Source organism: Chanodichthys erythropterus, chromosome 23 (assembly GCF_024489055.1).
Source record: "Chanodichthys erythropterus isolate Z2021 chromosome 23, ASM2448905v1, whole genome shotgun sequence".
Taxonomy (NCBI): Eukaryota; Metazoa; Chordata; class Actinopteri; order Cypriniformes; family Xenocyprididae; genus Chanodichthys; species Chanodichthys erythropterus.
In genome coordinates, this window is record NC_090243.1 from 5,847,240 (window position 1) to 5,872,032 (window position 24,793).

Genomic DNA, 24,793 nt, shown 5'->3' on the forward strand with positions numbered 1-24,793 from the left:
CCCTATTTAAAAGGCTATTTAAAATGAGAGGATTTAAAAGAGTACAATAGTTTTTTTTAGATCTTAAAATATTGTAGATGCCCCCTTTTCCACCTATAGGATAACAGCACAACTGTTTTTAACATTGATGATAATAAGAAATATTTCTTGAGCACTCCAAACCAGCATATTAGAATGGTTTTTGAAGTATCATGTGACACTGAAGACTGAATAAATTACTACTGAAAATTCAGCTTTGCCATCACAGGAATTAATTACAATTTTATTTATATTAAAAAAAGATTATAAAAGCAGCAATAAAAAAACGCACAAATAAATGTAAACATTTTAAAAATCTATTTTAATATTTAAAAATGTAATTAATTCCTGTGATGGCAAAGCTGAATTTTCAGTAGTCATTTCTTCAGTCTTCAGTGTCACATGATATCACTTTGTAAATTTGTATATGTATATATTGTATATTGTATATACTTTAATAACACTGATAATGTAACTTTTGCAAATCTCAAAATGAATATCATTATAAAGCTGTGATGCCTTAGTTCAATTTGTAGAATTTAAAATAGATTTTTTTTTTTTTTTTTTTTTCTATCAGTTGTTGTGAAAATTAAAATAATCAGATTATTGATATCAGACAGAATTCTAATACAACCCGAATTCCGGAAATGTTGGGACGTTTTTTTTTTTGTTGTTTTTTTTTTTTTTGAAAAAAAAAATGAAAACATAACAAATGTTTAAAGGGAGAAATTTTACACTTTTATCCACTAAATAAGTTCATTTCAAATTTGATGCCAGCTACAGGTCTCAAAAAATTTGGCACAGGGGCAACAAATGTCCGAAAAATCAAGAGATTTTGAAAAAGATTCAGCTGGGAGAACATCTAGCGACTAATTAAGTTAATTGATATCAGGTCTGTAACATTATTAGCTATAAAATGAATGTCTTAGAGAGGCAGAGTCTCTCAGAAGTAAAGATGGGCAGAGGCTCTCCAATCTGTGAAAGAGTGCATAAAAGGATTGTGGAATACTTTATAAACAATGTTCCTCAGCATCAAATTGCAAAGGCTTTGCAAATGTCATCATTTGCAGCGCATAACATCATTAAAAGATTCAGAGAAACTGGAGAAATCTCTGTGCGTAAGGGACAAGGCCGAAGATCTTTATTGGATGCCCGTGGTTTTTGGACCCGCAGATGACACTGCATCACTCATCGGCATGACTGTGTCAATGACATTACTAAATGGGCCCAGGAATACTTCCAGAAACCACTGTTGGTAAACACAATCCGCCGTGCCATCTGCAGATGCCAACTAAAGCTCTATCATGCAAAAAGGAAGCCATATGTGAACATGGTCCAGAAGTAACATTGTTTCCTGTGGGCCAAGGCTCATTTTAAATGGACTGTTTCATAGTGGAAAAGTGTTATGGTCAGACGAATCCAAATTTGACATTCTTGTTGGAAATCACGGACGCTGTGTCCTCTGAGCTAAAGAGGAGGGAGACCTTCCAGCGTGTTATCAGCGCTCAGTTCAAAAGCCAGCATCTCTGATAGTATGGGGGTGCATAAGTGGATACGGTATGGGCAGCTTGCATGTTTTGGAAGGCACTATGAATGCTGAAAGGTATATAAAGGTTTTAGAGCAACATATGCTCCCCTCCAGACAATGTCTATTTCGGAGAAGGCCTTGTGTATTTCAGCAGGACAATGCAAAATCACATACTGCATCTATTACAGCAGCATGGCTTCGTTGTAGAAGAGTCCGGGGGCTGAACTGGCCTGCCTGCAGTCCAGATCTTTCACCTATAGAGAAAAATACATCAAAGACGACCACAAACTCTTCAGCAGCTGGAAAGCTAGAATGGGATCAAATTCCTACACCAAAACTCCAGAAACTCATAACCTCTGTGCCCAGACATCCTCAAACTGTTTTGAAAAGAAGAGGAGATGCTACACCATGGTAAACATGCTATTACTAATACTATTTTGAGACCAGTAGCAGGCATCACATTTGAAATGAGCTCATTTTGTGCATAAAATTGTAAAATTTCTCAGTTTAAACATTTGTTATCTATGTTCTATTGTGAATAAAATATTGGCTCATGTGATTTGAAAGTCTTTTAGTTTTCATTTTATTCAAATAAAAAAAAAAAAAATGTCCCAACATTTCCAGAATTCGGTTTGTATCAATGCATCCTTAGTAAGAAAAAAACAAACAAAAAACATCTGTCTTAGAAACTGCATGTAGATTTTAGTGTTGCATAGTAAAATTCAACACTGACAAATAGTCCTCATATAAATCCATAAATCATGTTATTTAGCAAGACACCATTCAGTCAGAACAGTATACATTCCAGCTGGGTGACAATAAAGAGTAACAATGCATGCACAGCATTGAACCCTGGGCTACAGAGTTAAAAATAACAAGGTGAGGTGGGCGTACATATAAAATAAAGCAGACACAGAGAGGAACAGTGAGCTGTGGCGTAAAGGTTCGAAGATTACATCTGTCTCCTCACAAGTAATCATGCAGTAATTAAAGTCATTTTAAAAATAAACCAGGACAGGTGCAGTTAAATAGAGTGTCTAATTGTCTTCAGGTAAATGACTGTGAGATCAGTTGGAATTACCTCAAGGTTTCATGTGCCGATAAATTTATATCTGTATGTACTGTAGATCATTTTAATGGCAGTCAATCTTTCATTAAAGATTCAGCACACAACACAAAAGTCATAGCTGGGATTATATTGCTTTCTGTTAGTCAATCATCTATGAAATGGAATACATAATCTCTTACGGATCAATTTCAAAGACGTTTGGATCAAAAGGATTCCAGCAGCATTTGCTTTCACACGTATTTGATTGGCATTAAGTTTAACTGTTATGCACAAAGGTTTTTGCAGGAACCATCAAACAAGTCAACAAAGGAAAATTCACCGAATCTGTTTCACTCTGTGGGTCTCTTTGAAACAAAAGTACGCAAGTTGTTGAGGAAATACAAAAGTCAAATACTTGAGTAAAAGTACAGATAACCTATTAAAATATTACTCTAGTAAAAGAATAAGTACTCATTTTCAGTTTTACTAGAGTAAAAGTACAGATACACTATTAAAATATTACTCCAGTAAAAGAATTAGTACAATGACCCATATATTTATTCTAGGCAGTGCTAGTCAGACTAGACAGTAGTCAGCAATTGGGTTGGGCGATATACTGATAGACATGATTAACTTCGGAGATTTTGGACTATTGTCTATCACAGTTCTGCTTATGTAATGTTGCTGTGCTGCGCAGGCACGAAAGCTTATTTGCATGCGTTTTAAGCATTGCGATTTGAAATCAAGTGATTTTAAACCATTGAAGCGCAGTAAACGGTGAAAGAGAGAGGTCTGAGAGATGCAAGCACATGAAACTGTTACTCATTGAGCGCTTTAGTACTGAACTGAGTTATTTTTGCCACCTAAGTGCGTTTAAATGGTTACATACACATTGACACTTAGGTGTCAATTGACTGTCTTTGCAAGTAAACACAGTCACTTTTGTCTTAAGTGAACATAAACAGAGAAAGAAAATATTATATATATTGGATATATTGTTTACGTACTGTATATTGGATCCGTGCAGTCACTCTTAGCAGCTGTTTGCACGACACCATTTTCAACTAAAAACAGACACCTTTTTATGCATCTTGGATGTTCATTTACACAACACAACATGGCGTTTTGGGGGCCTGAAAATGCAAACTTTTGAAAACTAGTTCTACACAATGCTTACTGTTAAAATAAAGTTTAAAAAAGGGGGTCTTTGATCCCTTTTTTTAAAAGCATGAAATATGGTTGGTTGAAAATTTAATTTAAGCATGGCTGTTTACCTCATATATTGTGGATAAACAAGGCAATTTTCTTAAAATTTCTGTTAGAGCACATTAATACAGACCTAAAAGGACAATTTAAAAAGGGTTTTGTTCTTTTGGTAAAAACTTTTTTTTTCATGGTAAAGATGACCTTTGCGTGGAATTGCTCCTAAGCTTCACAGAGAAAAAACTACACTGGCTTTAAGATAAAATTTTAATGACTAAAGATGTAAGGAGATGAAACAGTCTTAAACTCACAAGCGAGTTAGCAATTTCACTTACTGTGAACTGTTCAGAGTTCACAACCGATTGCCTTGAGTCATTTTTAGTTATGATCATTAGACTAGTTCGTCTAATTACTGATTGTTCATTTGACAACATGCAATTATAGATACATAAACTATTGTTAAAAAATTACACATTGAATTCTATATAAAACAATAAAAAGATAAAAATACATATATATATAAGTGTGGTCTACCTGTGTGGATGCATTATTTAACTTGACAACCCAGAATGGTAGAACACACAAAGACAACATATGCAATAAAACAGCAAAAGCAAAGTACTTTAAAAGAGCTAAATTTCCATCCAAAACACTAATTAAATTCATCAGCACCCCTGCTAAAAATACAGTATCACATCTAAATATAATAACTACCATTAAAAAGTTTTGGGTTGGTATGATTTTTTTAAATGCTTTTTTTTTTTGTTAAGTTTCTTATGCTCACCAAAACATTAATTTGCATAATTTGATCGAAAAATGAAAAGAGTAATATTGTGAAATATGATTACAATTAAAAATATTCTATAAGATTTTCTATATTGATATATTTTAAAATGCAATTCATTCCTGTGATGGAAAAGCTAAATTTTCAGCATCATTACTCCAGTCTTCAGTGTCACACAATCCTTCAGAAATCATTCTAATATGCTGATTTGGTGCCCATGAAACATTTCTTATTATTATCAATGTTTTAAAACATTTGTGCTGCTTAATATCTTTAGAAATGAATATCTATAGAAAGTATATACATAAAACTTTTAAACATGTATTAAACAAACTAAATTTAAAGACAGAATTTATCAAAGCACTAATTAAAGCTGTCAGCATGATAATTACAGCACCACCACTAAAAAAAAAAAAAAATCAACTAAATATATAAATATATATTCTTTATTATAAAAAAGGAAGAAAAAAATAAACATACTAATTAACAAGTCAGTTGTTGGATTACTAGTTGAATAGTTGACTATCATAATTAATGACCCATCCCTATTTAGAAGTCACTCATCTTTCAAACGTTTAGAGCCCTTCAGGCAGTCATGGTTTAATAAGGGCATAGATGTGCTCAACCAGCACAAACACATTACAAAACACAACTGAAGCAGACAAATTAAAATTCTATGCCATTCCTCAAATAATGGGTTTTCATAAAGATACACATTAGCTCATCTTTTGTACAATCTGAGGTAAATTATTGCTCCCTAAGTCTGACCTAGAAAAACAACAATGTCAGGAATGTCTTCTCTTTTCCCTGATGAACACAACAAACATGGCAGAAGAAATGAATTACATGGACATAAAGCAGACATTTAATCTGAGCAATACTGCAACTCATGTCATAAATCCGAAATGAGTCCACTGCCAACGTCACGTTTAAGAATTGGAGGCACCGCGATGCGACCGCAAAGGGCACTTTCACTTTCGTCACCCCCTTGTGCATGCCACTGATTGGAGGTAAACGGAAATCATTGTCGACTCATTTATCTCACATCAGGGATAAAGTAGTCACAATATTAGATGTATTGCTAGGTCAAAGAGCACCTTCACTGATGTGAAAATAGCTTAGTGTTAAAGGCATAGGACATCATATGTCACCACAATACATGGCAGTTTGTCATTCTGTGATAAATGGCATATGACTGTTGCTTTGCACGCACATACACATCTTTCCTATTTCTTCTCACTGTCAAATCCTTAAGCCGAACTGCCATTTAACTGGAACTGAACTCATTTGGGAGGGAGCATGATTGAAAAAATGTTCTCAAAATAAATTTAAAGCTATTCAAAATGCACATCTACAAACCAGAACAGAATGCTAAAAAATGCGGCACATGGCATAAAAAAGCACAGCATCTAGCCATTATTCATTAACAACACAAAAGGCCTTAATTAATATTCAAGCATACAAGCCTGTCAAAGAAAAATAATTAAAGGCAGGGCCAAAAATGTGATGAAAATTGTAAAAAAAAAAAAAAAAAAAAAAAAAAAATATTCCAGTCCAAAACTGAACTGCATATAAATCAACTGTGTTCTGGATGTTTTGAAAGCCTACCTTTGATTGCTGCTTTAAACCATTGAAACCATGATTGGTAGACTGGTTATCCTTGAGTGGTGAATTTCTTCAAGAGGGGGCATGCAATCAGATTTCAAACTGAATGTAAAAACATATGCCCCTCAATCAAGCTAATTTATCAGGGCCCTAATGAAGAGTTTGTTCGCCTTTGCTTTGCATTACTTTTGTCAGTCTTGTAGGCAACAGTTCACTGATACTGAATGGCCAATTTTATACTGCTGTAGCAACCGAAACGATTTGTAATTCCCACCTCGGTCTTCTTAATGTTAGAAAACTATTGATCTAGCCAGCATTAAACAGTAATGCACAGTGACCTGTAAATGTTCAAGAGATGAACTGGAATCCAAGGGCATTTCTGTTCACAGAACAGGAAGAAAAAAAAGCTTAATTCCCTTTTCCAGCTAAGAACCAAAAGAGTATCTATAGAGCAGAATTCAATGACAGGAAATGCCTGAGAGCTGAGCAGTTTGCTGAAGTTTTACGTCAAGCGGGACCTTTCCAACATGATTATGTAATGCGTGGTGGATAGCAGAGCAGTGCAAGACGAGCATTTGTGTTTAAAAAGTATATAATTTAGTTTTTTTTTTTTTTTTTTTTTTTTTTTTTAGAAAATGGCAGATTGTTTCACTCAGCTGGGATCATGTAAAGCCCTTTGAAGATGCTCTAAAACTACAATTCTGACCTTCAACCCGTTGTACCCCAGTGAAGTCCACTATAAGGAGAAAAATCCTGGAATGTTTTCCTCAAAAACCTTTATTTCTTTTCGACTGAAGAAAGAAAGACATAGGCATCTTGGATGACATGGGCGAACTAATCCTTTAAGTATCGACAATTTATGCTCTAAAGTTATATCAAAATTGTGTCAACAGGGATAATCAGCATTTCCATCAGCTATATCAATAAACATTTTGATGCGTTAAACCATTTTTTTTTTTTTTTTTTTTTTCAGAAAAAACATAGGATGGAAATTTGACTAATGAATTATGCTTTACCATTTACATTCCCCATGTAGAGGCTTCTTGTTAAAAAAAGACAAAAGCAGCTGGAAGAACACTCATCAAAACACTAAGGATAACGTAAAGCGGCAAATCAGAGATTGCTGTGAATATAGTAAGTGGATCCATCATGCTCTCATAAGGAAACGGCACTCTAGAGACTTTTATCATGCACCACCGAAACGTTACTCTTGATTCGCATGACTTTTCCAGTGACTTTTAAATGTCACTCTGGCATCATATTCAACATTTTCAAGCCTATTAAATTACCTAAGGCTAAACTTTTAGGGTTACAATAAAAATCTGTCATCATGTCATTTAAATCCTGTAATATTTTATGTCTTCTGTGGAACACAAAGTAAGAGCTGTTCTTTTCCATACAGTTTTACTGACAGTTTCAAGCATATTAAAAGAAGTCCATTGTACTTCTGTGATTTATACAGTCAAAGCCATAGCTTTGCGTAAAAAAAAACAGAATGAGATTTAAGTCATTATTCCCTGAAAACCTCAGGTGAAGCAGTTAAACACTAGAGCTGCAACAAATGATTATATCATATAAATGCATTATGCACTGTAGTTAAGGGACGTGAATACCAGATGTTTTCTGTGCACAGCGCACAGATGCGATTAATGGATTTAATTAATCAAATTCATTGTTGATTATTTTCATTAATGATTATTATTGATTAGTTGTTGCAACCTTATATATAATAAATATCACTAAAAATAGTTACCAATTTTATACATTATTATAATGTGTTTTATTAAAATCCCCCTGTGTGAAAATCAAGCTTTTAATATTGTTTATATGTCAATGCTGTATTTTAAATGCTGAGTATTTTCTCCTTAAAACTGCAGTGAACCAAAGATGGTCTCAAAAACACGGTTTGAAATCGCTGCTGTTCCTGACGTCCACAGAATCACATCAAAGTGTGATCGTCAACGAGTAAATCACTGAACTGGGCTAATTTGCATATTCATAAAACCGTGTATACTAAATGAGGCAAGGGTGTGGAGTTACATTTTCAAGGAAAAATGTTTAAATATGTAATTTTGGTGAACAAATATAAGTTTTAAGGGATACAATCATTGACTACAGAGGGACATTACATACAGTATCATTAATATTAAAATTAAACTTGTATGACCTGAATGTATATTCCATTGTAACCAATTGTCTGACCATTGGAGAATTTAAAGAGAATCTGAGGACCTCATTGTTCTTAGAAAAAAAAAAAGTATAGTGGTGTTCTATATATTTCTTGATTCAATCTTTAAAAAAAAATCTATATATGAACTAATGTCTTAAATGATACTGCACAATACTTTCATTTCAAGCTGCTTAATTCATAAAGTGTAATTAAAAATGAATTTAAATTAAATTAATTAAACCTAATTCCATAATATGATCCCTATAATGAAGTTCCTGACAAAACCCTTTTAAAGATTCTACACCGTTTCTTCCAAGAGTGTACTTGTTTTGAAAAGTTGAGCTGTTTTTACTTAGTCTAAGTCTAGTCTCTAAAGCCGGGCACACATTTAACGACTAGCTAAAACATTCTAAGACTGAGCTCAACACACAGCGATTGTTTCCTGCGACTGAAGCAGATTTATATACTTACACATGGAATTTGAACACCGACTGTAATCGCAGACTGAACGCGACTGGACGCGTTTGAGCGCGATCTGTCATAAGTATCAATTTACATTCATAATCGGCCTTACAATCGTTAAGTGTGTATGCGGCTTAAGTCAAACTTGGATAGATCAAATGATGAAATTGTCTGAAGTGAGCTGAGAATGCCCAAAAGCAACATTTTTTTGGTGCAGGATAAAATACATTAACCTTCCCCTTTTGAGACCACCCCATGTGGATCGCTGGTTGGTCCAGTAATAATTCCACTCTTCTCTGCTGTGGGTACTAAGCACAGTGGTGCATCAGCCTGAAATCAGCCTGTGAAACTGTCTTTCTCTCGATCTAAGTGCTTCCTTGATTGCTTACTGTTGATTAAAGCACCCGGGAAGAAATCAAGGCATCCTCTTGACTCATTGATCTTCAGTCGTCCTTGGTGAGCTCAGTATGTGGAAGAGGTATGCTAAAATCCTGCCACGATAACCACAATGCTTTACGAATGTCAAGGACCAATCTTGAATCTTGATTTCATTTTGTAATTTATGTCATAACATTCTACACTCTAAAAATGCTACTGTCTAATTAAAGAAGAAAAAAAAAGCTTTTCATGTAAACAACTGAACATCAATTTGATTTAAATATGAATAAAAAAATCTGATTACATTCACATGAGATGAAGACCCCAATCAGATCAATCTTCTAGAATAAGTTGTTTTATTCTTCATGAAGAGGGTCACCAACTCACGAGGGCTGCCATGTACACATGACAAATGACAAGGCGTTTTGCAATTTGGAAGTGTGCAAGTTAAAAAAATTAAAAAAAAAAAATAAATAAATAAATAAATAAATATTATATATATATATATATATATATATATATATATATATATATATATATATATATATATATATATACACACAAGTACATGTAAACAAATCAAGCAAACAGTGAGAAATATAAACCAAAAGGAATAACACAAATTGAACAGCTTCAATCTGAAGCAACAGCCATTTATAAACAAACCTCATGCATCCACACCACTAGGTGTCAGTATAAAGTACTGATTGATGATCACGGATCCTTTAAGGGTGCGTTCACACTTGTCATGTTTGGTTCGATTAAAACGAACCCTGGTGCGATTGCTCGGTTAGTGCGGTTCATTTGAACATATTTGAACGCTGCCATCTGAACCCTGGTGCGCACCAAACAAGTGGACCGAGTCCGCTGAAAAGATGGGTCTCGGTCCGCTTCCAAACGAACTCTGGTGCGGTTCGAATGATATATGAATGCAACACGGACCAAAGACATGTAACCGAACCAAAAACAGGAAGACGAGACCCTAAAAAGGACAGAATCCTCACGCATGTCGGTTTTTCTCGTCATAGACGCGAGTTTGCCCATCACAGGCATCAGACGCGCGTCTCCATGCAGCAGATCGTTTGTGTGTGTGACGGATGGATTCCCGCCAGTGTTTTGACTACTTTACACATTTTATAAGCTCTTCATGAGTTCCCAGCTGGCCAAAATACCATCACATACAGGCTACGTGCCGCTACGCACACACAACGAGAGCATTTACCTCAGCAAACAGCATTGTTTTGGATGTTCGGTAAGTTCCGTCTCCAAATAGGCAATGCGTCATAAAATCCGACCAATCACGTTGTGAATGTATCCCTATGCCTTAAGGTTCGGTATCTTTTGGTTCGGTGATAAAATTGCCAATCTGAACGCTAACCGGACCAGGAATAAATGTTTTTTTTTTTCTTCTTTGGTCTGGACCAAACGAACCAAACGAACCGAACTACAAGTGTGAGCGCACCCTCAATATCGATAAATGAGCAATATCACACGAGTAGCCGTGCGATATGTCTGTATATCAGCACGCTGTGATTAGGAACGAGGCCGAGTGCCGTAGGTAATCACAGCGTGCTGATATACAGCCATATCACACGGCTACGAGTGTGATATTGCGTTTATACAACAGTTCGACGGCACGAGTGTGTTAAAACCCTCTTTTGTGCAGCACTACTTTCTTCCGCCACGGATTCAAATCTCAATTTGACAGTTGGACCAAGCCTCAGTTACTAATTCTAAAACGTCACTTCAGAACTAGTAACGAAGGAACGTTTCAAAACTCAAGTTGTCAGTTGAACCAAGCCTCCGTTACTAACTCTAAAATGTCACTTTAGAACTAGTAACGAAGGAACGTTGAGTCGCTTCACTGAAACACATTGAATTTTCTACAGTATTAGAGAGAGAGTGAGAGAGAGAGAGAGAGAGAGAGAGAGAGTAGGCTATTACCTGTGTCTGGTATATTGCATTACATTCATTCATCAAGTCGATGTCCATAATATTACATCCTTTATACAAGTCCGTTTGAATGTCTGCTGAGGTAAGCGATCTTTGTATTTGTCCTTTTTTTCAGCTTTGGGAATTTTCCATCCATAACACCACAGCGCTAAAACAACTTCCTTTTGCATAAGTTTCTTTCAATTTAAAAGTTTCTTGTGACTCACTGACTAATTCTCCTGTAAAGTGTTGCCGCCATCTAATGGCGTATTAATGTAATGTTCACTCAATCCATATTACTTAATGGACATATTTATATAAAATAATATTTATTGAACAACATATAAGCAGAATTGTACAGTTCAGTCAAACATAAAGCACTAGTTATTAAAAAAAAGTTGCTCTGTAACAAATAATAGATTAATAAGACCAAAGATTGCCCCTTCTATGTACTCAAATTGAATTATGTCTTGTGTTTAACCACTATAAGAGGCAGCGGCAAATCCCCGAGGCACTGGCCGAGATGAAGCTGTTCTCGGCGGTTACAGAAGCACTGAACGGCGGCTGACGCACTCGAGATTGCATCTCCGAAAACGTCAAAACAAATTGTAAAATAGGCGCTGTTATTAAATATGAGTCACATATTTCAGGTCTAAACAACTACATTCTCGCCTAAAAAACTATTAAAACTACAGTTCGTGGTACAAGAAGCAGTATTTGTAAAAATTACGGTTGATTTGATCGGCCGCCATGACGGTCACTTCAAGCGGAGTGATACAAACGGTGAAAAGGCAGTAGGAGTGCTGTTATCACTGAAATATTGCATGGCTATCAACCAATCAGATTCGAGAACCAGACAGAACTGTTGCATAAAAAAATATAATTCTGTAAGTCATAATAATGAGAAACTTTTTCATAATAATGACTTAGTATCTCATTATATTGAGAAAGTTTCTCATAATAATGACTTAGTATGTCAGAATAAGGAGAAAATTTCTCGTAATTATGACTTAGTTTCTCGTAATAATGACTTAACATCTCATAATAATGAGAAACTTTCTCAAAATAATGACTTAAAATCTCATAATAATGAGAAACTTTCTCATAATAATGACTTAACATCTCATAATAATGAGAAACTTTCTCATAATAATGACTTAAAATCTCATAATAATGAGAAACTTTCTAATAATAATGGCTTAACATCTCATAATAATGAGAAACTTTCTCATAATAATGACTTAACATCTCATAATAATGAGAAACTTTCTCATAATAATGACTTAACATTAGGGCTGGACAATTAATCGAAAAGTAACCGAAACCGAAATTCTAACCGACGTACTTTTCCCATGTCGGTTATTTCGTTTTTTTAATCCTGTTAATATTTCCGCTTAAAAACATTACCGCGTTTGTGTAGCCACGACTCCGCCCTGTCCAGTCAGTGGCATAAAAGCAAAACACGGAGATAAACGCCGGTTCAACACAGTGATGGCGCGTGAGCGGTGAGCCTTGTGTCTTGTGTCTTGCATACACATAACACATTATCAATACATTAACATTTTTCAAATCCGTTAAAAGGATTGTTACGCTGCAATAATTAGGTCGGCCGGAACCGAGAACATTTCCTATAACACTAGATATACCTGTACATCAGAACAAGAATGGCATCTACGCTAATATCTGTCTCTCTGCTTATCCTGAGGTTTGCCGGGTGCTGGATCCAGGCCGTATCCAGGTCAGATGGAGAACCTGCGTCTGGACCTGACTACAACGTAGCCCAGGATCCCGGTATCCGCTTACATATATTTATATATAATCGATTTTTAATCTCTATAATAAAAATGTACAATTCAGATTTTGATCTCCATATAAATTTACATATATATATCTTCCAAGGGGTTTTTTCCCTCCTAGGAATTTTTTCCCAGTGCTAGCACGCTGGGTTTTTCTCCTAGGGGGTTTTTTCCACCCCTGGAAGTCAGCCGACATTGGCTTAATGTAGCACCATCTTGTATATGTTACATATTACCACGCTTGCTTGTACAGTTTTAACCACTTCCCTTTTTTTCTGTGCTTCTAATATGTAAAGCTGCTTTGAAACAATTACCAATTGTAAAAGCGCTATATAAATAAATTTGACTTGACTTGACTTGACTTCACTAAACTTTGTCAGTTGTGTTTGTTTTAAGGTTTGTACATTCAAGCGATTAGACGAGATGTATTATTATTCCGAGAAAAACGTGAAGATCGCGCGCACAGAGAGGAACACAGAAAATAGTCAGCGCTGTCCTGTGATTTATCACTAAAGGAGCTTAGAAACTCAACTTCTTATAGCATATATTTTCTACTTTTGAAGTAACCATTTACAACCCACAGCTTCACAATGAACAGAGAGACGGTATGACTAATTCACATGCAATCACTTGTACTGGTACTGTGCTAATTTATCTTTATCTGATTTACAACGAGCAGAAATCTGTAAGAAATGTTACGAACCATAGATAAAATAACTGCTGACGGTGAGCTGTTATGTAAGATCACTCTTTCAATAGGAAAAAAATATCCCACCTTTTAATAGTCAATCATATTTACAGTACAAACCTTGTCAGTGAACTATGAGGGCAAAAAAAAAAAAAAACAAGAAACAAAATAATCGTTCATTAATCATAATCGAGGTAAAATGTTCAATTAATCGAGGTTTTGATTTTAGGCCATAATCGTACAGCCCTACTTAACATCTCATAATAATGAGAAACTTTCTCATAATAATGACTTAACATCTCATAATAATGAGAAACTTTCTCATAATGATGACAACATATAATAATGAGAAACTTTCTCGTAATAATGACAACATATAATAATGAGAAACTTTCTCGTAATAATGACTTAACATCTCATAATAACGAGAAACTAAGTCAATTACGAGACATTTTCTCATTATTCTGACGTACTAAGTCATTATTATGAGAAACTTTCTCAATATAATAAGATACTAAGTCATAATTATGAGAAAGTTTCTCATTATTATGACTTACAGAATTATATTTTTTTACTCAACTGTGGCAGAAACGGGCTTCCATACTGAAGACTGGAGTAATGATGCTGAAAATACAGCTTTGCATCACAGGAAAATATTACACTTTAAAATATATGTTTACGTGGGAAACAGTTACTCTAATTTGTAATAATACTTCAGAATATAATTATTTTTTTCAGTCAAATCACTGCAGCTTTGATGCGCATTAGACATTTTTTTTTCAAAAGAACTAATTGAATTGAATTGAAAGAATTAAATCTTACCAAACCAAAACTTTGAACAATAGTATATTTCCTTGAAGGACAAACATTTATATAATCCTACACTAAAAATACCAGCATATGAATTATTATGATACTCACCCAAATGTTGCCATCTTGATGGTATGGTTTCCAGTTTCTGCCTGTGTCGCTGTAGAGCAGCCGGTAGCGTGTTGTCCAATCAGAGCTGCTATATCGACCCTGCGTAGCGATGGCTGTGACCTGTTTTCTGCTTCCTAGGTCGACCTGCAGCCACTGGTAATGATCACTGTCCAGCGGAGACCAGCCCCCTGCACCTAGACAAAGTGTACAATACTCAGTATCTTGTTGTATTGATCTAAAATCTTTGTGGCTGTGTCACACAGGGGGCTGAGGAAAACGGAACAGGAACAAATGTTATGTATGCTCTTTTAAGAGTTTTCTTAAGGGTACAAATTGAATGGTCATACTCTACAGCATAATCTACAAGAGTTTTGTAATTTAACAAAGATAATGTGTTATGGTGTTAGGTCTACTGAACTAACTGGATATATAGAGAAGCATCTGTATTCTATTCTCACTTCTCTTGGAAGATTTAAGAACAGATTGCCTTACAGATGTTTTATCTGTGCTTTTAGCTGGAGGCTTTTGGACAGTTGTTAAAGGGATATTTAAAGGATCATTAAATATAGTAAATCTAACCATTAATATTAACAAAACAACCCCTTTTCAACCCCTCCCTTCCAACCACATGTCTCCATTCTGATACGTAATCTTACAATACAATACAATGCACACATTTTTCTCTTTGAATTTTCTCTTTGTCACCAGGCCCACATTAAGAACACATAGGGCTCTGGGTCTATAGTAAACCCAAGAGTCATAGTAGCTTAACTTGCCGGCAGAACACATTTTTTGAGATGTGAACAGATATGTACACGTTGCATGTCACTGAAAACTCTACTCTAATAGCACTCATAAAATTAATCAACAAGTGGAAAATGGTTATTTTTGCATTTTTCAGAGCATGTTTTCATACTTTCATTTTGAAAATCAAAGTCGAAGCTACTTCACAAATCTGATTCGGCCATCGGAGTGTATATATAGGCTTGCGGGGGCGAATCTACGTCACCAGGTTCTGAGCCTTCTCTGAATTTATTCATGAGAAAGAGCTTGTTCAGTCCAATCCCTGTGCATAAGATTATAATTGCGGTATTATGCATGAGGATGTATCACTTTTGTTGCTTCTGTATCATTGCCTATTAGTTGCCAAGTCCGCTTATAATACGCACCTTTAGGCTTCTTTTTCGCGTTAAAAAAATCACGGGTCGCGGGTTGTGGTCATTTTAAAAAATGTGGTTGCTTGTTATGAAAATATGGTAAGCAACTTTGTTTCTTTACATTTATGGTCGCCGTTTTCTCCAATACATTGATTGACACTATCTCTGTCTACTCACAGCCAATAGACAATCAGTGCAATAATACAAGTGCTGTAGCGTAATTCGTCCCCCCACATCCAGCCTCCTTCTCCCCCTCATGTGACGTTGTAAATGCAAGTAATGATAGTAGTCGTAAATAGACGCATGTACATTCTCACAAACGATGTCAGCACCAACAGAGATGTACAGAAATGGAGAGGACGGTGCAGGGAGGAAAGGCACAACAATATTTTTATAATGTATTTATCATTACAGGTTATAATATACATAGCCTACTAACAGTAGGCATGGTTGTCTTTTTCCCGGTTTGCAGTGTGTGTGTGTATGTGACTATGTGTGTGTTCACTCACTGCTCCTAATAATGTGTAAGCACTAACTTGGATGGGTTAAATGCAGAGGACAAATTCCGACTATGGGTTACCATAATTGGCCTTCATGTCACTTTTTCTTTTCCATCTTTAAACCTATTCTGCTCACAGCTGATCGGAGGATAGTGCGTGCCCTCCTGCTTTGTTGCAATTTGTTGATTTTTTCAAAATAACATGTGATTCTGCTTTTCAAACTTCGAGTGGTTTCAGTTTAATATGTTGCAGGCTCATTTATTGGTAATAAATAATTGATAATAAATAATATTGATGGTATAATAATATTGGGCTTTTTTTGGGCTTGATTTTGAAGCAGCGGTTGCTTATTTGTCTCACGAGAGTTGGCAACTGTGCCTCTGCCTATTGTTGTCATTCAGAGACATGTGACATACAGGTGCTCATTTTCTCAGTGCTACAATACAAATATGTTTCCCTGTGATGTGACCAGAGCTGAAGTTTTGGTGCATGTGGTTTGTTTTGCAGTTGTCCACTAGCACAAATGGAAAATATGTTTGCATGAGATCACATTACAGCTGAGAATTCAAATGTATCAAAAGTGCTGCTCATTCACTTCTGCCTGCTCTGCCTTTGGACACGCGAGCTGTGTGTATGTGTCCCTCAGTAACACATGAGTGTTGTTTGTATTTTGCCCACAATGCAGTCAGAAGTGGAATTTGAATACGAACACATGAAATATAGGATTGTTACAATATATACACGTGGGGCACACAAATGATCAATTTCAGCGCGGAGCTCCATGATGAGTTTAACAACACTTGCCACGTGGGTCATAGATCATATGCAGAATAAAGTTTTTATAGACATATTTCATACACTTTCCTGCATCAAACATGAACCAGCATGGTGTATGAGCATATATTTCATCATGTCTTCTTCAAATGAAATATTTGTGCAAACTGGACACTGATACAGTGGTGTCCGAATGTGATGACATGATTATTCTGATACACAAAAGATACACCGAAAATTATCCACTCTTGCTTATGAAATATCTCTGTACTGTACATAACTTGGTGGCCACTAAAGAAAATGTAGTTTCATATTTATGTTTAAATAGTCATATGTTATGTTTTACATTCACTTACTTGATTATGAAAAGTGAACAGCATGAGTAAGATGCATCATAAGATGCGCAATATATCGAGTCATGGAGTGTGTCAGACATGATTTTGACCACTTCATTAAGTTATGTTTCGAAGAAAGCCTTTCTTTAAAGTGAGGCGCGTCCATTATGTGGAGATGATGAGAGTCAGCAATGTCAACTTCATCTTAGCAGCCGACACTGTTCAGAAAACATTACTTTATTAATAAGCAATTAAAATGTCTCCTTGCTGTTTTGGTCACATTCATAATTATTACTTTTGCCAGTTCTTTATGGCAAGCTTTATGCATGCGCTTGAGTGCCTTTATAGCCTATATTACATAAACGCTCATTATTATGGTTTATTCTCTCCAGCATTTAAGAATTTAAATTAATATAAATGTGATTAGTCAACTAATGGCTTAAATGAAGAGCTACTAGTTGACTAGAAAAAACTTATTTCCCATATTTTTGATCCAGCATGTCACAAAGGGTATTCTGGTTTGAGCTCGCACTCAGCTCGCTTGCTCACAGACACACACACACACAGAGCATCGTTCATTATTATCAGTTTAAAATTATATTTGTGTATGACTAACCGCGGCACACACCAGAGAAAAAAAACTTTGCAGGTCCTATGGCTAAGAGAGAGTCTACTCAGATGAAAACCGCTTCAGTGAGCTCAATTATAACGCAGCATTTTTTTGCCAGTACAACGGTAACAGCGTTGTAACGGCAGAAAAAGTAATTCGTTTGATTATTTGTTACTGAAAAAAGTAATGGCGTTAGTAACGCTGTTTATTTATAACGCTGTTATTCCCATCACTGTAAACTAGTTCCCTAATAACAGTTTATTTTATTTGTTACTACATAAAAGACAACAATGTGAACTTAATAAACTAAATGCATAAGATATATGGATGTCTGAAGAAAATTAAGAAAATTAAAAATAACTTATTAGCAAAATATATATATATATATTTATATATTAGTCAGTGCATCATTTCCAATCCAGCTGTAAATGTCAGCTTCGTAAAAAGTGTGGAAATATTATTTGTGAATTTGTGAGATGGATAAGATGGATAAACTGTGCAACATTAGTTTTGGCAAGACAAAAGAGTCCTTTTATTCCAAAAGTGTTAAAAATGTAATTTCCACCACAGAATGAAATTAAGCACATCATTTGAGATATGGTGGAATTTTCATGACTTTTAGACAAATAAATAAATAAATAAATAAATAAATAAATAAATAAATAAATAAACTAGCTATTCTACAGGAGCAAAAGTGCCCATAAAGAAACATCCAAATATAAATACTATATTCTATAGGTTTTATTATTATTATTATTATTATTATTATTATTATTATTTTTATCTGTATCTGTATTGGTATGACAAACACAATTTGGACGTCGTTTAAACTAAGAGTGCCTAAATGCAAAGCTGATATTTAGAAGTAGGGCTGTCCCAATCATGTTTTTTTGTGCCCCCAATCCGAGTCATTAAATATTGAGTATCTGCCTATAATCAGTCTCCATCCAATACTTTTGAGTATTTTTCTGGTGCTCAATGCGCACTTCAAGTTCATTAAAGTTATTAAAATCCATCCAATGTATTCAGGGATGTGCAGAGTTTCTCAGGGGTAGGGGTTTAAATGTAAAAGGGGGCATCTATCTATCACTACAGAGTAATTCTAATATACTACAGAAGTTATATTTATAGTAAGCATGAAGATTGCGGTGTCAGAATGCCAGTCTGTCAGTCAAGTCCGAAGCAACCCATAGCAACGCGTTATGGCAGCGACATCTCAGACAGTCTGACGCCAGATAAAAATAAAAAGTAAATAAATGACTTTTGAGTGATTTTTTTTTTACAAAAGTGTGCATCAAACATGCTAAGCACTAGAAGCTTGAACGTGCATGTTTGACGTGCTGGAACAGTCCCCATTGGCTCTTTCACATCACATGATTTGAGCTTCTTTTTCTTTTAATGGAAGTTGGCAAACCCACTTGAAGGTGCAAACCACCACCAACTGTGTAATTTCTGTGTAATGCTTGGGACTTCCCTTTTTAGAAGTAAATCCACTCCATTAAATTCCTAAGTATCTTTATAGTAAACATAAAGCAGGAAGGGTCAAACTGAGGACATGAAGTGAGGGTCAGCAGATTAGGGTGTCCTGGGATCAGTACAAGACAGAAGCTTAAGAGAGTGTAAAGGAGCCAGGGGACATCTACTCCAACGCCACCTGCAACCTGCCACCAAGGCAGATGTTATGAGGAGATAAAGAAAGCAGAAGAAGGGCACTGGAAGGACACCAGCAGTGGAGAAAGAGAGGAATAAAACCGGTAGCAGAAGACAACATAGCTCCTGGAATTTAGGTCCAGATAAAAGAAATAAAAAAATACTGTATTCAATGAATCTGATAAAACAAGAGAGGACAAAACTGAAAAGATGAAAAATAAATTGCATTATGTTGGTCTAAACCCTGCCTGATGGGATATCTGTGTAGCCTTATAGATGTAACATGTAAGACTTTGTGATGATAAATCATACGGCATGATTTTTGAATAGTTTACCATCTGCTAATATGCTGACACTAAAAGAAAGAGACTCGCAACCTATGTAGTGATTTGTTTTTGCATGTGTTATTGACTTGACAACATTAACCTATTTGATCACTTCTGGATTCAAATATGTTTATATGTAGACATTATGTTTGCAGTATTGGTTTCTTATTTTCATTTTGTAAGGACAACATACATTATATATATATATATATATATATATATATATATATATATATATATATATAATACTGAAATGATCAGCAAACAACAATATGCACTTACAGTATTGGTTTCTTATACAAGACGGAGGAGAGACAGACAGCAGGCAAAGTGACGCCACAGGCAGAACCGTATCAATGGGAGTATGCTGCACATTAATCACAGAATGATCTGTCTGAACTCATAATTAAAATGCTGTCATTACTGTTTTATCATTTTCATGCTTGAAATTTTGCCTCGGTTTCATTTTAAGTTAGGGAAAAGTATAAACTATTAAACATCATCCACCATTTGAATTAAAGAAATGGTCACTTTTTATATATATATATATATATATATATATATATATATATATATATATATATATATATATATATATATATATATATATATATATATATATATTAAATGGTGTATACAAAATGTATATAAAATAGACAGAAAAAGATTTAATTCACCCAGGAAACTAATTTCAACTTTGTAAGAATGCAAGAGGAGAAAGAAAGAGAAAGGGAAATAAAGGACATGGATCACTGCTCACATTCCTTGTATTAGTCCCTCAATCTCATGCATGGACACATTGGTATTCAGCTGAGCTTGGGGTACATGACTGAATGCTGGGGGACTGAACCTTCCTACCCCTCTGTCATTCACCTCGGTTTTCCCACCTCTCCCTCTCATTAGTTTCCAACAGGCTATTTTGTTCCCCACATACAGCCGTCTGTCCCTTCCCATCTCCAGCTGTGAGGGCCAAACAGGTTTCTGATGAAGTGAGATTTGACCTTTCCCTCAGATTCATCTCACAGATGAACTGCTGCTAAATAGATGCCCTTCCTGTCGAATGAGAGCAGAGGATGCCTAAGCAAGTCTCAAATCTGATGTCTGGATTTGAGAGGATGCTGAGGGTGGACTGCGAAATGGCTGTGTTCATCTCACACACCAGAGCACCGTGATTATAGCTGACCTTCAACAGGCCATTTGCTGATGTAAATCCATATGAAAAATGTGAAGTGATGGATGTGTTTCATATAGTGTCAAGGTCTTTAGCAGACTGAGTGAAAGATGCGTGAGCTGTGTCATAAATGCATGTTAAACCACTATGCTTCTAAAAAGATCTAATGAACAGCATGGAAACATAGCCATAGGTTAACCTTTGTTCTCGAGGAATTGGGTTATATAGGCCGGCCTTTTTCTATACTTTATAATACACAAAGGCAGCATAAATGCAAGGCCTGACCCATCCAATGTTCCCTCTAATTTTTTTTTCTCGCTGAGCAAAACTTTTCTCTGTTGAGCGCGTATTTTGGTCCCCTGAGCAAAAACATACTTTATATCAGACCTGTACAATGAACGTAAACACACACACACACAAAAATGTTTTTATCATGCAACTGTAACATTTAACTTTAATGTGCCATTTGTATTTTATTTGTAACTTAGTGATATATTAAATAATATGTTTGAAAACAAGCAGTTCAATCACTAAATTAAGCCTATTTTAGGTTACCTGAGATTTTTTCACATTGCTGTATTAACTGTACCAGTCTTTACCAAGAAATTCTATTAAAAAATAATTTCTGTCCTCCTGCAGGACAGTTCGATTATTTCTAATAATATAATATGAGCAGTTACAATGATGGTTTGGAACAACCATAATGTGTTTTTGTACAGTCAATTATTAGAAACAAACAGTGTTAAACCATCAAAATTACATGTTTATTGCTTATGAGTTTCCCAGATTTTATATATATTTTTATATATATACTTTTCTCCAATGTTGTGAGGCTTGACATTAACTTTTTTGCTCACCAGCCACTGTGGCTAGTGGTTTTCCAAAGTTACCAGCCACTCAGCATTTTCACTGGCCACAATTTTGATGTTGGTAAATTACATTTTATATGATTAAAGTTGACTTTGTTATGCTTAAATTACTTTATTTTGAGTCATTTTACTTGATTTAGAAGATTTTAAACCCTTTCAAACTTTTAAATGCAGATTGACCACCCAAATCAAGACTACATTGTATATCAGCTGGTAAGTACAGGTGGGCAAGAGGTGGACAATGTATGAGCATGGGCTAATATGAGAAATTTTATAAGTTATTTGTGTTAGGCTATATAAAAGAACAAAGAAGCAAATTACAGAAACAATAGTACATTAAAAAAATCTTTTTTTCAGATACAGTAAGTTTATTTAACATATAGCCTTCATTTATTTAACATCTTTTGTTGTTTGATTAACATTAATGACAGACAGGTAGGCCTATTTAATTGGGCTGCTGAATGCATGGGCGTAACTGACGCATATCCAGTTATTACCCACCTGTTTACGTCCACTTAAGCCATAACCGACTGTATTCACGCGAGATACTCCACACGATGGACATTTAGACATCTGTGTGCACGTGTATTTGACTATTCAGGCGCGAGAGAACGCTTTTTTTGTGTGTCATTCAGCACAATTCCGCCTATCCCTCCTTCACTAACTGCACGTAAATAACGAATTGTGTTATTGGATTGTAATTTTGTGCTACGACGATCTTCGACGATCATTTGGCTGTAAACTGAAATTATATTCAACCCGCCAAAGTGGCTAGTGGGAGTGGCTGTCTTAGCTGAAATCTACCCACATTTGGCGGGTTGGCGGGTGTCAATGTCAAGCCCTGGTTGTGACGTATTTCCAAGTGAAACGGAATATTGAATAGAGGGCAGAGTTTTACTTTAGCGCTCCTGCTCTCCATCTCTCACTCATAGGGTGCTTCTCAATATCCCTCCGTCCTCCATCCTATGACCCAGAAAACGATCGAGCTCAGCCATCTTGAAGGACATCTCAATTCTCTAATTGCACCGCGAGGAGGTGAGGAACGAGGAGTGAGGAGGCTTCCTGAGGAGTCATGAGCGAGGATACACACACTCTAAAAAATGCTGGGTTAAAAACAACCCAAGTTGGGTTGAAAATGGACAAACCCAGCGACTGGGTTGTTTTAACCCAACTGTTGGGTTAAATGTTTGCCCAACCTGCTGGGTAGTTTTATTTAACCCAACTATTGTTTGAAAATGACTTTATGGCTGACTTAAAATGAATCTAAAATGAAATTAAAAATGTTCATTTATTAAACATATTAATAAATGTTAATTTTCAAGATAATTTGGGTTCATTTTAAGTAAGCAATACTGTAATTTTTAAACAATAGTTGAGTTAAGTAAAACTACCCAGCAGGTTGGGCAAACATTTAACCCAACTGCTGGGTTAAAACAACCCAATCACTTGGGTCAAATCAAAGGGGCAGGGGCTCAAAACCTCCCTTATTTGTACTTTAAATAATTCATTAACCACACCTCAAAACTACTGGAAATCTATATGATATGATTTCCTATCTTCCAGACAGAAAGAAAGACACTTATACTTATAAATTGTATCTGCTTTATACAACAAGTTAAATCATTCCAGGCAATAGCACTAGTATATAAAAAAGAATTCATCCCAATTAAACTTAAATCTGCAAGGATAAATATCAGTGCTATTCCCCCTTGTGGGATGACTATGTACATTTCTCAAAATACATAATACTCTGTCAGGTACCTTGAAACACTTTTCTTTAATATTTAAAATGCCAACATTAAAAAGTTACCCGTTTTTCAACTTTAAAAAAAAGTTGAAAGTTTTCTCTAAAGTGTTCATAATTTGGATGGATGGATGGATGGATGAATGGAATGATATAGATAGACGGACGAATGGATGGATGGCTCATGGATAGATAGATGCATGCATTAAAATTACAGCAGGATATCACTACCAACTGTCATCCATCAAAGAAGTTAAATACCAATTCTGCTTCCTATTGATTTTGTGCTCTCTTTAAAATACAGTAGGCAGGCTTAATAATGCATCACTGTTGGAGAAAGAATGTTGGATGCTGATATATGGGCATTACCTACAACAGTCGGTCATGATGCTGCTCATCTAACTATAACTAATCAGCCTTCCTCTGTGACATCCTCTGGTCCCGCAGCAACCTGCACTCTGGTACGACTGGGCACTTCTGATGCTGTCAAAACTATCTTTTCTTGGCCCTCCAGTTCAGTGACATTGGAAATGGTCACAGTCATTGTCCTAAAGCTAATTATATTTTAAAAACTCAATTCGGTGGAACATGTGCTGTATGGATGTGGATTTCATTAGTGAGTCCCCAGTGTCATTGCTATTCATGATACTGAGTAAAAAAGAAAAATTCTCAGTGTGTCATATATAAAAATGTCATACTCCATCGACAGGATGAGGTCCAGACATCACCCTATTATTCACAGTGTTAATGACTAAATAACTTTGTGCAAGATCGATGACAACTGCATATCTGCATGACAATTCTGGGCAAAAATGACACAACTGACAGGAATAACCTCTTCTCAACTCTGATAAGGCGTCATTAAAATGCAATATGGCCCATGACTTTCATACAGCAATAAGAATCCAATTTCTGATGATACTGGGGGGAAAATGACATATATCACCTAGACGTCCAATAAACAATCAACTCAATCTGAGTGTTTCTTCAAACATTACTCACCTAGGTGTCTCTAAAATACACTGGGGTTTATAAGGAAGAACCACCATTGAGCACAAAGCTGTCATGTCATTGATATGAAGCCTCATGTGTGCAGACTGGCAGGTTAGAGAACATGTTCACTG

General features: G+C 35.5%; 1 protein-coding gene across 1 annotated transcript in view; it reads right to left on the bottom strand.

Moving 5' to 3' along the window:
* The window catches only part of cntnap2a (contactin associated protein 2a), a 301,573-nt gene that overhangs the window by 271,341 nt on the left and 5,439 nt on the right, over positions 1-24,793 (bottom strand). Inside the window, exon 3 of the mRNA XM_067378732.1 lies at positions 14,534-14,727. Coding sequence (XP_067234833.1) covers positions 14,534-14,727 — 194 coding nt within the window. The remainder of the gene's footprint in view (positions 1-14,533; positions 14,728-24,793) is intronic.